At 38.5% G+C, this 15620-nt stretch overlaps 1 protein-coding gene across 2 annotated transcripts in view; it reads right to left on the minus strand.

Annotated features, from left to right (window-relative positions):
- nphp4 (nephronophthisis 4) overlaps nucleotides 1-15620 on the minus strand; it is a 200754-nt gene that overhangs the window by 148660 nt on the left and 36474 nt on the right. For both annotated transcript variants that reach the window (XM_061057571.1, XM_061057569.1), the window contains exon 5: nucleotides 5257-5402. In XM_061057571.1, coding sequence (XP_060913554.1) covers nucleotides 5257-5402 — 146 coding nt within the window. The remainder of the gene's footprint in view (nucleotides 1-5256; nucleotides 5403-15620) is intronic.

The raw sequence follows: 15620 nt of genomic DNA on the forward strand, positions 1-15620 counted from the left end.
GAGGAGAAGAATTCGGGGGCAGGATTGGACTGTTTGTATGACACATTGGAAATGATTGTTGGTGCAAAATTATGTGTGCACAGGAAAAAATGTCATCTGTGGTTTTCCTTTTTTTTTTTTAAACAGGGCTGAGTGGAAATGTGGACAAGTTGCCATCTTGCAGGAAGTTTTTTATACAAAGTAGCTGGCCTTTGCCTCTGCACATCGGGTGGCCTTGCAAATTTCAAGTGGCCACGGGAGCAGTTTGGCAATTATTTTGGAGAGGAAATTGTAGGGAATTAGAGGGCTGGAAATCCATTCAGCTTACTAGCGGAACACTGGGATGAACTGATCATCCAAGATGAGGTGGCCCTGCTCGACCTGAGCTCTAACATGTTTGAGGTGTTGCTCGCACACTTCGACAGTAGCTGTATTTGTATATATTTGTTGTCTTCAATTTTCATTTTTCAACACCAGAAAAATAATTAAATTGGCACTGACAGTCAATTATTAATCACTCCATTAAAATCAATTGAATTGCGCAAAATGGTATTCGGACTGATTGTTCAAGGTAACCATTGTAAGCCCTTTCAGGTTGTCACCCTTTATATAAAAGGCTCTGGTTATTTGATGTTCTCTGAAGGGAGAGTCACTGTTCTGCATTTTGTAGACTTCTGCTGTAGAGGATGATTTTTTTTCTTATTTTTTTTACCACTGGCAAGTAAAATAAATGTCTGAAAAGTGTTGAGAAACTTTGAAAGTTTATCTTAGTGACCCATTTTTTAAAGTTCCCCTAACATTCCTCATCATCCCCAGAAAATGTATCATGACATCCCAGATGTGCTAGAAATTAAGAAGAGAGAGGTCAAGTGGAAAATGCTTAGTTTGATACAGTTTTTTATACCATTAGCCTTACTGATACTACTCATGTGTGGGTCTTATCTTAGAAAGCGAGCTAAACTTCTTCATGTTACTTTACTGGTAGTGTCAACTCAGTGCCAAAGCGTATCCAGAAACATTTGCTGTTTTATGGCAGCTTATTAATGGTCTGCCTCACTCTGGACTTGAGAGATGTTCTAATTCAAAATGTGATGTACTCCTAGAATGTATGTCTGTGGGTACTTTACAAGGTGAACAGCTTGAAAAGAAAATTAAATTCTGCACTCCTCTGAACCTGTGTTTCAGTGTCCTGAAAACACTCTTGACAAAGGTTCAGAGGAACCGAAATGTTGTGATTTTTTCCAACAAATTGGTGATGACGAGCAAGAGGAGTGTGCAGGATCATTATTTGTAATAGTTTGATGCCCTACGCACGTACTTCATGAGAGAGTTGGATGTGCGAACCACTCCTTTAAAACAAGGTCAACAGCTATCTCAATGTAAATCTGTCAATCCGTTTATCACTCATTCAACCGTTTAGGGAATTCAGGGACTTTTCCTGGAGATTCACCTGCTCATTCACATTTAGTAATCACTTGGTTCTGATACTTTGGTAATCCTAAATGGACCTGAGCTTGTTTAGTGCTTTTCTTGTCTTCTGACTACTCAAAGCGCTTTTACACCGCAGGTCTCACCTACCCATTCACACACTGATGGGGGTGGTTTCTATGTGAAGGGGCCATCAGAATTAACTAATCCCATTTATACACATTCATATGCTGCTGACGAAGTAGCGGGAGAAACTTGGGGTTAAGGGTCTTGTACAAGGACACATCAGATATGTGGCTGCATGGGGCTGGGGATCGAGCCCCCAACCTTCTGGTAGAGAGGCGACCGAATCTACCAACTGAGCCGCAGCCACCCGATCCTAGTCATTTAATACAGCAATACCATCAGATTTAAATTTGTCCTATACATTCATCCAGTGCAGTTTAGTTTTCTCCGCTGTGAGCGTTCGGAAATCACAGGGGTCAGGGGCTCGAATTTTGCGGCCCTGCATTTTTATTCCAATTTAGCAGGGTAATTACAAAGACTACGGATATAAATGAGCCCAGCTGCAGTTCCCTAATTTTCATAAAGAGTCACCAAATAAGATCGGAGGCTGGGATGTTTAGAAAGTAATTGAGCAGAAAGAAAAATGTGTAATGTTGCATAACTTGATACTCTGCAGTGTGAATTCATCCTGAAGAAGACCTGCGGGTGCATAATATTGAATAATCACACTTTTCAGCCCAACAAAAAGATCAGTGGTTGAATGACTTAGACAGCTTTAATGGCTTGTGTTGTATTTCTCAGCAGAACACTCTTGTAAAGAAACTTAGTAATGCATGCTTTCATTAGCAGTTCTGTCTTTCTTTCTGTCTCTCTCTAAAGAACTGTTTCAAACTGGCTAGTCACACAACCTGTCCCATAAAGCCATGCAGCAAGGGGTTTGCGCTTGCTTTTCTGAAGCCTAACATTTCAAACACAGTTTCAAACCTGTGGGGAAAAAAAGGTGTCGCTTATATCACTATTTTTTGGCCTTCTGAGCCTTGACCTATGCCCAGACTAATTCTATTTGGAGGTTGGTCTTGCTATTTAATAAAGGAAACCCTTTGGGGCTCGATTAGAAATTCATAAAATTGATACTATTTTATTGAACTTTTCTAATGTTACATGAAACTAATTCATGATACAGCTAGCGCTTCATACACGATCTTGAAGCAACCAACATTGAAAGTATGGAATAGTAACTTTAGTCTTACACTTTCATCTACTCCCAAGAAGCTGGCTCAGAGGAGTACTTTTTGGAACTTTTGGCCTCACTGGGCTTACGCAAATGCAACACAGGCAGTGGCAAGACACAGAAAAGAGGATGTGAATGGCAGGGGGTTTTTAAATTTTGCAACAGAAACTTTATCAAATGTCTTCCAATACTTCAACTGTCTGTTGTCATATGGTGCATTCCCTTTTGGAGATATCCATTAGCTGGCACCTCTATTTGGCAGCAAATGTGAACAAGGTCAACGTTCATTCTTTGATTTAAATATATTTGATCAGATATATTCTTAGAGACAGCAGCTTCACTTAAATGATTGCTTCAGTGATCAATGGTAAGCTGCCTACTGCCAATCACTGGATTATAAATCCCAGATGGATAGCCATGCATGTGTAAAACAATCTATCAGAAACTGTTTCCATCTGGAAACTTGGCTTTAATTGAATCAGAATGAATGGAAGAGTGCATTAGAGCCCATGGATGATGCAGGATAGGCTGAGAAGTCCACAATCACCCCTTTCAGACACAACAAAGAGAAAATAGCCTTTGTGATTGTGATCTCTTCAAGAGTAATGCAGCCATCAAGTGTTTCATTGCTTTCCTTGTCTCTGGAGCGCCGAGTTGGACTGTTCTGAATGTGGCGTGAATATCAAACTGGTGGCTGTGGTCTTAAAAGGCAGCTTAGGTCTCTGCTGCTCACAGCCCCAGAACATGAAGAGGATTAGCCAGCTACCATACCTCCCACTGACTCCCAATGATTATAGCTCTGCTCTGTCAGACTTCATTACATTCCCCCTTAGAAACTTACTTTCTAAGTACTGCAGACATTTTAACTTCTGATGGAACTAAGTTTCCTAGAAAATGCCACAATCAGCTACCATGACGACTGTCGTGTATGTTATTTTGACAGTTGGTAGAAGCAAAGTGAGTTTTTGATGAAGTATGCCATGTTTGTTATGTAAGCTGATATGTGCTGAAAGGTGTTGGGTTGAGCCATGTCATATTTTTGATTCATCTAGCTTGAGTTTAGTTGCCCTCTTTGTTGACTTCACTGTTAGTTCAACTTTTTGACAATTGAATGCAGAGATGCACTGATTGAATTGATTTGGTCAAATCCAAATTCATGTCGTTTTTCTTCTTTTCTCTTAAGCACAATATTTGAAAGCAGGAAAAAAAAGAAGAGATTTCTGGAACTTTTCTGTAATGACATTGTATTTGATATTCATAATTGTTGATACATAAGTTATTTAATTAAAAAAAATCAAAATACATGACCATCTCTCATTCTCACTCAGACAAATCCCCCCCTTTTAGAAAGTTGCAATGTCAAACCAGTTTGTTCCTGTATTCTTGTTTATTTGTATGTCATAATTAATGGAGGAAGTGATTTATATTTGTAAAATAGAACATAAAATGAATAAATGATCTATATATACAGTATAATACATCACTCTTTGAAAAGTTTTAAACAACCATTATTATTAACACTCTCTTTATCCCTGGTTATGTAATGTTAGTCATTAATACATCAAATAAGAGAAACAGAACAGTTTACAGCTTCACTCTCTAAAGAACTTGTGAATTTCTAAAGAACTTGTGAATTACCCAACGAATAACTACATTTGTTGACTGTCATTAGACAATGGAAGGGAGCCTAACCTGTCTGCATCTCTCTCGCTGCCTAGGTAAACAGTGTTTGTGGTTGAGTTTAAATTATGTTTTACATCCATTAATTATCAGTATTCATCTATAATATCTCCTGCAAAGTGATGTGTCTGAGGTTTTATCTTTTCAAAAGTTCCTCTGTAACCAAAGAAAATAGAAGGAAAATTAATTAAATGATATTTAAACATACTGCACTCTCCAGCCTGTGAGAGACTGAGAGCACATATACATACTGTACATGAGGCACAGACACGCCGATCTGCCCTTGGGCATAAAGGTACTTTTGGACAAGAGGAGCGAGTGCCAGGAAACGGTCTTTGTTAATCCTCTTATGTTAAATTATTTCCGCTTCTGCTGATGGACACTTCACGTCAACTGGCCTGTGTGTGTGTGTTGTTGTATTCATATTTGTGTTGCTGTGAGCACGGCATAAAAGGGCTTGTCTGTGTGAGTCCCTGAGATCAGCTCAGAATCAGCTATATTTGTGAAGACCAGCGGGTCACCGGTCACAGCCGAACTGCATGCTGAAAATCAGCAGATTCTGATCATCAGCGGATCTATCAGTGAAACTTTAGTTTATGGGTAGTTGTACTAAACCCTGGTTCCAGTAATATAGACTTCCTGGTCATGTCTTAAAAGAGCACAGAATAAAGGAAGAAATATTGCTCAAGTAGTGTCATTGAAAACGCCTCAAAATCTGCAATAACATGAAAAAAATGTGCTACTAACACAGGACAGAGATAAAAAGAATTGGAAACTTTAACTTGTATTCCTTCTCCCAAAAATGATTTTAGTCATCTTACCTTCTCAAATAAACCCCTTCAGTTAACCTGAAGAGACATCTTAAATGAGCCTTTTTTTTATAATAATCATTTATTTTACAGGAGAACTTGATCCTATCATATGATGTTTACCTGTTGGAGAAGCTGTAATCCCAGGAATGTCCTCATCTCCAGACACCAGGACATTCTCTGGAAGGAGGTGCATCATGGAAACCAGGGCAGGGTGGTTTTTTATCACACAGTCCAAACGTGCACCTTCAATCGCCTTCAGTAGACTGCTATCTGCAAAAAGAGACATGGATTATTTGTGCAGAGTTGTTTAACTACTTCATATGCAATCTGCCATTTTGAATACAAATTAGCTCAAATCTGATGTTACACCCCATCATCATTCAGCAAGAAATCTCATCTATCTCCCAGGGGCATCAGAGTCAAATATTTCCCCAGAAGCAATAAGTCAGCTGAGAACCTGACACCCACTACTTAGACACTTCCATTTTTCAATATTCCATTTGGGTGTTTGTGACCTGGGTGCAATGTTCCATTACACTGCAAAAGTCGTTTTCAAGGGCTAAACTGAAATGACAACCATTTCAGGTTGGAAAACACGCTCTTCCGGACGAGCACTGCAGCGAAGACGAGGCACACGGTATGAGCAATGAGGTATATATTGTCATCTTTCAAGCAGGCAATTCAATGACAAGTGATGACTCACAATTCACGCCATCCAGACAAAGCACAGAGCATGTGGAAGGTGAGCAAAGTGGAGTTTGATGTGCTGCGTATGTTGGCTTCCTTCATGCCTGAGCAGCGTCCCAATCCTTCACACTGACAGGGTTAATGATTGCACCTTCAACATCATCAGTGACAATCAATACAGGCAGCTCTTTTCAATCCCATAGCCAATGTCAACAAGTTGACAGTGAGCAATCTGTATTGAGTCATTATGCATAGAAAATGTTGGTGATGCTGAAGAACACTCAGGTGCTGGAATGTGTTTTGGTCCATAACTATCATGGGAAACCATTTAAATAATGGATATTAAAGCAGTTTGTTCTATTTTCATGTAGGATAGAGGTAAATATGTTCTGGGGAAAAACAGGAACTATTCAAAAATAACTGTGCATGGATTTATAACATCTTGTTCCATAAAACATGAATCATTTAATACTATCCAATATAATAGTTTTTCACTTAAAGTTCTTGCACGTCTTCTAACTAAAACAGATCATCTCAATTGCTTCTAACGGGGCAAAAAAGAAGCAAAAGTGGCTTGAAAGTGAATTGATTTTTCGTCTTGCCATCATAGCTTGTTTTTTGCCTAAAGCGACCACTCAGACACTTCAAAAAGAATTTTTTTTTTTGAAGTTTATTCACACAAATTTAACAAACGATTAATTATCAAAAACGGATTTGCTGCATCATCTGCCTTTGAAGTTTGAGAATTTGGTCATAAACAATATGCAAAAAACTATTTTGGAAAAGATGAGATATTGCTATCCATAATTGACATCCATGTTTTAAAGGCCCCGTGTCCATCTAGTGTTTTTTTCTGAGCACCAGCATCTTTTTTCATTTGTTTTCAAAGAGTAGAGAGTGTTTGTAGCAAAAAAGCGAAGAGAGAAAAAGTGAAGAGAGAAAAAGCGAAGCGCCCAGTGTCTTTTTTTTACCCAGCGCTCTGCCTTTTTTGAGCGGCCACTCCATGCGCTTAAGTTGAAAATATTTCAACTTTTCAGAAAGACATCACCTGCGCTTTTTTTCTAAATTTACAATGTACCCCATTATTTTTCCGCCTACAGATCTTGTTTGTACCCACATCCTCTTTGCTCCGTGTCAATGGAAAATAAGAGTACTAGTCCCAAGTTAGAAGGGTAACTAAATAGTGCTATTAACATGACCAGACACGAAAATAAAATGTAAATTAATTCATGCATTCATTAACCATGATGTATGTCAAGATAGAAAAGCTTTCTGCCTGGCACTGCATGTAAGTGGACATTTTTAGATGTTGGGATCCTTGAGATGTGAAATCCAGAGGATCACATTAACTAAAGAGAGCAGCTACAGAAAGTTGCTTCAAGTTGTGTGAGAAACGATTAACTTCCAGCAGGACAATCACCCAGAGCAACATCAAAGTGAAGTCAGGTCTGTTTGAAGTCCAAGGGAGAGCCAGGAGGGCTGACTTGAGAAGCTTGTCCTGCACCGTCACCATACCTAAAGCCTAAAACATTTTAAGGAAACATATGAAATGAGAAAAGATGAGAGACACTTTAACTTCACAAGACTCTGGTGGATCCTCTGAAAGAGTGCAGGATTAAAGTGTTTTTTTCAAATTCTGAAAACTTATTGAGAATCAAAATCAGGTTCCCAGCTGTGATCAACACAAAAATGATGGAAACTCTATTCAATCTCACAAGCTGCGATGTCAGACAGAAATTTTAACTTCAGAAATACAAATAAAGATTTGTACTATGTTGGTGACCAAATATACAATCTAATATGGGATAAAAAGATAAACAGGTTTTTACTGTGAATAATACTATCTGACAGAAGGATGTACATTGTTTAGAAAATTGTGTAAAAATTAAAAATTTAGGACTTCTCATATTTCACCAAAATTTAAAATCAGAACCAGAAGATGGCAAAAGGTTTCTTTATGGGAATAAATCTGATGACATGCTAAAGGCAACCAATTATGAATCTGGATGCTGGGAATTATTTGAAATTCACCTTCCAATTTTGGTGTGCTTTGCACATGTACTCTTGTTCTCACTGCTTAACTGTGTTTCTAGATCACGCTCATTTCAGGTAAATTTACATGCAGTGTGAAGATACGAGCATAATAAAGATCGCTAGCATTAGCATGCTAACACAACAATGCAGCGCAAGTTCTTTTGGTTTATGCTGGTGCTCAAGGGCGACATCTGCTGGATCAAAAAATCACATATAAAGCCTTTAATTGATTCGTAGTTTTGATAGTTAAATTATTTGGCTGTTCAATTAAAATAAATTACGATTTTTTTTTTCTTTAGGTTCAAACCAATCAGTCTTCATGAGTGTCATGTTGAGGCTTGTTTCAAGGAGAGCATTTCATTTCGGGATATGAAATCGTTGAATTTGTCTAACTATTAATGGCTGTATATTGTAGGTTTGCAGTCACAAAAGTTTAGGCCAATTTGTTTGTATGTTTTATATATAATTGGGCTCAGAGACACATCCTAGAAATGTGAATTTTGGCTGTAGTAGTTGGTGAGATTCAACCTTTCATCACATTTTGGGAACTGTGGCTGCTACTGCTTTTGAAAGAGAGATACCTTTAGGGAACAAAAAAAGAAGAAAAGCTATAAAAGCTTTGTCTTTAAAGATGGATTTTTAGGAACTGCTGAAAACAGTCAAAAGATTCAGTAAATCTGATAGATTGGGGAGGATGATTCCTCAGGGTTTGTACTAAAACATCAAAGGCCCGTTTCACCTTTACTTTTACAGTTTGAAGTGGGAGCATGATAAAAGGCCAAGACTTCAGGATCAGAGTGGTCAAGAAGTGGAATACAAGAATGGAGGCCATGTGGGACCAAAGGATAGTTTTAGGTAATACATTTGGCAAAATAAAGAGCTTGACTGAGGAACATGTGAAGGAAATACCATAATCTAGATGGAAGATAAGGAAAGTCTTATTTATAATAATAAATGTGTTATCTTTTAGAATGAGAGAAGTCAAAGCTTTGCAAATTTGACCAAGACAATGATTCTTTTTAAAGAATTCTTTATGAACTTAAGAGAGGTAGGAAAAAGTATTTATAACTTGTGAGTTCAGAGATAGGTTTGGTAGACATTTCTGCTGTAGACAGCTTTCATCCGTTTTCAGGGCAGAGCAAGTGCTTTTATCTTTAAAGGCAATGAAAGGGGATTGAGTAGGAAAGAAGATGATGGAGTGTATCGCTACATATCCTCCCCTCCGTGTCCATGAGTCATCCCAGCCAAACCCTCTAACTCTGTCTAACTCACTACCAAATAAGTGCTTACGTCGAAAGCCAAAAAGGAAAATGATGCACAACTTCAACTCCATTTTACAAACATTTTCAGTTTTGACAGCATCTTTCATTGGAAAAAGGGGCCTTTTTCTATGAAACACAGCATAGAAGGGGAGTGACATCAAGGGATAGAAAAAGGGGGAAGAAACCAAACATAGAACCTACTTGACACAGATGGTGCCCAGGTGTATGAAACTTTTCATCATTTATTTCTTGTTATTCATTATGCATCAAGCTTGGATTTCAGTCAGATGCTGTGCATATATTAGAAAACTAGCCCAAAATGTCCTTACAGCAGTAGTCTGGTACCTCAGAGTCAGTTGAGCAAGAACTTGGCAAAAGATGTGAAACCAAGGAAGTTGGGGGGGAAAAACCCAAAAATGGCTCGGCATCAGTCAAACAGAGGCAGTGGTTTTGGGAGACAGCTCAGTTGGGAAGAAGAAAGTGATAAAGATGAATGCCATTGGGCTGATTTTTGAAAGGAGGTTTTACTGCCAACTTAGCTTAAAGATACGAGATTTAAAGTGATGACTTGCAAATTAATTTGTTTCTATATTTGGTACCAAGCATGAACTACTTGGGTGTGTGATTGTGACTCATGTGTCATTTGACAACCAAAAGTTTTCCATCCATTATTAACTTATACAAAATTGCAAAACATTTATAGCTTCAAGATTCATGGATGAGTGTGCTACTTAACTTTTCCATACATCCTGATTTTCAAAAAAGTCTGTGCAGCTTTTGCATCCGCTAAACATGTGCAAATTAGAAAGAGAGTCAACGTGTAATACGCACACAAAGGTTTAATGTGGCCTAAATGCACAGGTGCTGTTGGTGGGCATTTAACTAAGTTATCATTCATTTATTTGGGGTAAAAATGTTGTATGCAAAGTAACTACCTTTCAAAAAATGTCTAGTTTACAATCAACTGCGCTTATATGCACGCTTCATTTGAGTGGAAATTTAACAGTCTGCTTCGATTAAGTGGTAAGTGACAAGGGATGTTGCCAGTTATTTTCCAGTGATCAGGACAACAATTCCACCTCTGGATGACTTATAAATACACCTACTAATAGGTCTGTAAACATGACTTTGACTTTGCTTTTATTATAAGAATCAGGGGTTGGAATGGTCTGGGGCTGCCAGAGGCTCACCTCCTGGACACTTTGTCCAAACGTGTGGAGACAACACTTTGGGTCATTACTAAGGATGGGTGTGGGAGTGTTTTTTTTTTGTTTGTTTGTTTTTCTGGATGAGCTTGTAACTGGGAGGAATCTTTGTTTGAACCAAGAAACTTTTATTCCTTTTCCAAAGACTAGACGGCACAATAAACTGGTAAAACGGTCCAATCTGCATCCAGCTCATCGTCTGTATGTAGATAGATTAGAGCTCCGTCAGGATGAGAGCGCACAGCATAACTCTGCTCATCAGAGAGACCTGATGCTAACGGCTCAACTCCACAATCAGATGCAATACAAGAGCAACTACACAGAGCAGAACAACTTTTTGGGCGTGATTGCACTTGAATATAATGTAACTATGAGATGGAGCAGATAGCGGGCATAATTGATGTGCTATTAATGAAGATATTAGCGGCTCCTTTAAAGAATCAACCTAACTATGGTACATATTCAACAGAGATGTATCAGACAATTTACAGTTTTAAATGAAACTTGTGAATAATTCCTGGTTGATAAATCAAACAATTAAATATATGTATTCAAATAACCTCAAGTATATTAAAGATATAATTTTTACTGCCATTTTATGTTACATTGGAAATGAAATAAAATGTATTATTGCCCCTATTATTATTTGTTCAAGTTCATAGGTAATGAGAAGAGGCAAAAAACATCCAAAGAAACATACGCTGGCAATCAGCAATAAGCCAATATTGCACAATGTATCAGCCTAACTGCTAGTACAGTGTTACTATGTAGCTCAGAAAAAGCCATGCCCACACAAGTGAGAAGGTGTTATTGTAAGGGGGGCTGCAATGAGTCCCCTGAATCCAAAGAGTATGTTCTGTGTTTTTACTTAAGACTATTTAATGAAAGTAGCTTCTGCTTATTTAAATGGATGTTTTTATTTGATATCCTTGACCATCCTACTTCTATAGGTTATTATAACATTGAATCATCAAAAGTAAAACAACAAAGAGCAACACATTCAGTAACACAATTGAAAAAAAAATCTAAACAAGTTGTCATTTTACACGGATCATCTAAAGAAATTTAGAAAGGAGGTAAAATCGTGCTCTGATGCATCTAAAATGTCGATGCAGTGCAAGCAATCACTGTAAGAAGTGCACTGCATATGATGGATATTCACAACAGAGCATCCAGCTATCATTGGAGCGTTTATCAATTCTGTCAAAAGTCCCTGGCAGAACAGTAAAACCATCTCCAACAAACAAAGACAAACAGAAATGTCTGCTTTGTGTTCATGGCTCTCTGTCCTTGTTTTGCATAGCTTTGAGATGTTCGCTGAGGTTTTACCTGCTTCATATGCATCGTTCTATGATGGATGAAGTTTGGTCAGTTTGCTATTTTTAAGCTACAACCTACAATTGCCTTAACAGTATGCATATATAGTGCAATGCAGGGTTCACACTGTCGTTTTTTGGGATGAACTTACTGGACCAGCTGTGCTTAAGAACCTTGGAGAGAGAGGAACTTTGAGTCAAAAGTAGAGCAGCATCATCAAAGCACTTTAGTTTTTTTCATTTCATACAAAACTAATTGTTTGAAATGATATATGGGATGTAACTGTTTCCAACAGTCTGTATTGTGACTAGAGAAAAGGCATGTCTTAATATTCCAGCTCATAACTAAGATAAAGAGCTCTCCTGTTTCCTGAGGGCAGTATTATTACAAATGCTTGCTCCAAATTTTAAGACATTAGTACAATCATTTGTCTGGCTTTGTTTTATTAGTGTGCAATGGGCAGTTAAGACATGGGCTCAACAAACTTAACTAACCTGAGGGGTCATTTACATCATGTGTAATTGTTGCAATTTGTTGCCTCATGAAACTTCTAAGCTTTGATACAAGACAAGTTTGCCTTACATTATAAAGTCAACGCCTGTTTCTATGCTAAAATGGTTTTAGCTGGAGTCCTGAGTTCACCTGCAGTTCTCATTGGATAAATTACTTTAAATAAAAATCACCTCTACTCTGAAGCATATTCAATCTACGCCCAAATGGCCTATTATGTTGTGAGCATTACATACTCGTGCATCGGTGTGTCTACGTAGCTCTGCCATACTCCGCCTACAAAAGCTTGTTGGCAGTTCAATTGATAAGCTAGTGATATCACCAGTTTCTGGTTCAGCTACATTGTGTGCTTGTTTGTGTACAGGAAACCATGGCAGCTAAAACAGAGCTTATTGAAGTGGGGCAGACATAAGATAGCAAGTTTCCCAAAATTAGAAAAATAATACACAAGTAGAAATTCTCCGTTCACAAAGTTAAACTTAAAGTAAAGCTTTAGTTTGGTGCTGAAGATACCTACACAGAACTAGAAGTTTGGTTTGTCCAAAGATAATGTTGTTTAAGCTGGTGGAAATTTGGCTTAAGGTTTTTGGGGGTTTTTTTGGGAGGGGAATTTACAAGAAACAGAGAAACATTTTATTTAAAACAAACGTGTATGAAAGAGCAGTTTAAACATTGTTGGTAAAGTTGTACAGCTCTGGAAGTCTTAATACTTAACTTCTTAGTGTTTGTTGAAGTTTTAAGTTCATCCAAATAGCACTAATGCTTGACCTAGGTGGTGAAAACAAACACTTACGGGGGATGCTTTAAAGTTAAATGTGCAGTGAGAAGCCATTTGAAAGCACTTGAAGACCTCTTTGTCTTAAGCACAGAGAAGCTTTTAAGTGTATCAGTGACTAAATTTGTTATGGCACTACCTTTCTGTCCCCTTCACACAGACATATACACAATAAATTAATGCATCATGGTGTTACTTCAAATTAAGACATGCTAATGTGAACACAGTGTACCATCTGTTTATCCTCTCATCACACTAAGAGGCCCCCAGAGCAGCCCTTCATCTTTCTCTTCCATTTTTCTTCACTCTACTCCTTCCCCTTCTCTCCCAGTTGGTTGAGAAGAGATGCTTACATCAAGCCAAAGGGCTCTCTGCCTCCCTTCGTGCTTGTTTCCTCCCCCGTTTTTGCCCTCCCATCCTTCACGACTTTCAAAAGCCCCAAAGCAACTTCCTTCGCTAAATCTTTCCTTTTCCTATTTCCTGCCTCTTGACCCCGACTCCAGCTCTGGAAAATTGAGAAGTTTTGACTTATCTGCCATGGATGCTCTATTTCATTCTTCCCTAGTTTCACCATTTTTTTTTCTAATGAAAACTGAAACCTTTAATGATTTGTAGATTTAATTATCATCCTTTAATGATTTTTTTTTTTTTTTTTTTAACAAATGTTCATTTATGTGGTGAAAATTTTAACAAACAACCTACATCTATATTCTACAAAGATGTTAAATCTAAAAATCCTCTTATCAGTATCAAAATACAAAACATGTTTATTCTTGTTCTTGGATGAACCATTGTATTTTTTTAGTCAACCCAGTGGTTGTGTTTTCCTCTTTCTTCCTAGTTCTATCCATTAATGAGCTTATCTCAGAAGGGAAATTGTGTGTGTGTGCTACCAAGTGGGTGGCACAAAGCCTGGAAAGGCAGTAGAACATAGACACAGTTTTTGGCACCCACCTACAATATATACCCTGCCTGTCACTGCTTGGTCTGGCACCCAATTAAATCCCCCTACACAAACCACACATATACAAAAACATACACATACCCTGGCAATGGCATCTCTCTGCAATGAGGTACACATTTCCAAATGGTCTGTTGTCAAGGCTAACGTTGAAATCTCAAAACGATGGACTTTATTTAGCAGAATCAGAAGATCGCATTATATTCACAAATTATATCCTAAAAATATATATTTTCAAAATGTATAACTGCATTTAAGTCTGTTATATTCAGAAAAATATGCTTCTAAATAGGTACAAGTAGTCTTTACCCATGACATCAATCTTTCCATCCATCCATTTTCTTTCCCTTATCCGGGGCCAGGCAAGCAAGTTGAATACGGCCCACTCCACAGCAGTGATTTCTAGCTCCTCCTGGAGGATCCCCAAGCATTCCCAGGCAAGAAGGGATATAAGACCTCCAAAGGGAGGCAACCAAGGGGCATCTAATCAGATACCCAAACAAACTTAACTGGCTCCTTTGGACTCGGAGGAGCAGCGGCTCTATCCTGGCGCTCCTTCCAAATGTCAGAGCTTCTCACCCTATCTCTAAGGCTGAGCCCAGTCACCCTTTGGAGGAAACTCATTTCAGCCGCTTCTATCCACAATCTCATTCTTTCGGTCACTACCCAAAGCTCATGACTACAGGTGAGAGTTGGAACGTAGATTGGCTGGTAAGCTTTGCCTTTTGGCTGAGCTCCCTCTTCACCATGACGGTCTGGCACAACACCTGCAATACTGCTGATGCTACACCAACCTGTCTGTCCATCACACGCTCCACTTTACCCTTACTTGTGAAAAAGACCCAAAGATAATTGAACTCCTTCACTTGAGCCAGGGACTCACTCCCCACCTGGAGGAGAAATGAGCCTTCAATAACAGGTCACAAAAAGGCTTTGCAATTTGCATCTAAACTGCCCTGCACCATTTGTTAAGAAGAAAGGCATTTAATTTATAGCAGGAACCTTTCAAGGAACACCTTCAGCTAAGGTTAAATACATAAATTAGTATTTAAACATTACTATCTAGAGTGCAAGCCTATGAATATCTGGGATATCCTCCCCCGCTCCGTTTCTAAAGAGACTGCAAGCCGTTTGTTCTATAAAACTGTGTGTACTTTTTTGTTCTATTTAAAAACATAGGATAACCTGTGAATCTAAAAAAGTCACAGGCAAAACTAAAGCGTTGTCAACCAAACCGTAACAGCTTACTGTAAATTGTCAAGAGTGAACCTGGCTTAAAAAGTAGCCCTCTCTGGTCCTGTTGAAGTCAGAGCCAGTAGATTTGTTTATGTTTCAGTAAGCATGCACACAACGTATCATCATGGCATTGGCTATAACATCAACAACAAAAAACACACCTCTAGCTGTTTGCCAATTCTTAGGTTGGCCAGTACATCAATGACCACTCTGGATCAATTGGCCAGTTATTCTGTAAGCCAGCTGCTAAACCATTCTTGACATGTTTGTTTTTGTTTGTTTGTTTGTTTTTTTGGGGGGGGGCTTTTGCTTTTATATTTGATAGGACAGCTGAAGATAGACGCAAAACATTGGGAGAAATAGTGGTGAATGACATGCACCAAATAGCAACATGACAGGGAATCAAAACTGCAACCAGTCAGCGTGACAAGAACAGCAGTCATCCTGTACATGGGGGGCCAGCTCCACAAACTGAGCCAAGTCTGCACTTGATTGTG

The sequence above is a fragment of the Labrus mixtus genome, chromosome 15 (assembly GCF_963584025.1).
Source record: "Labrus mixtus chromosome 15, fLabMix1.1, whole genome shotgun sequence".
NCBI lineage: Eukaryota > Metazoa > Chordata > Actinopteri > Labriformes > Labridae > Labrus > Labrus mixtus.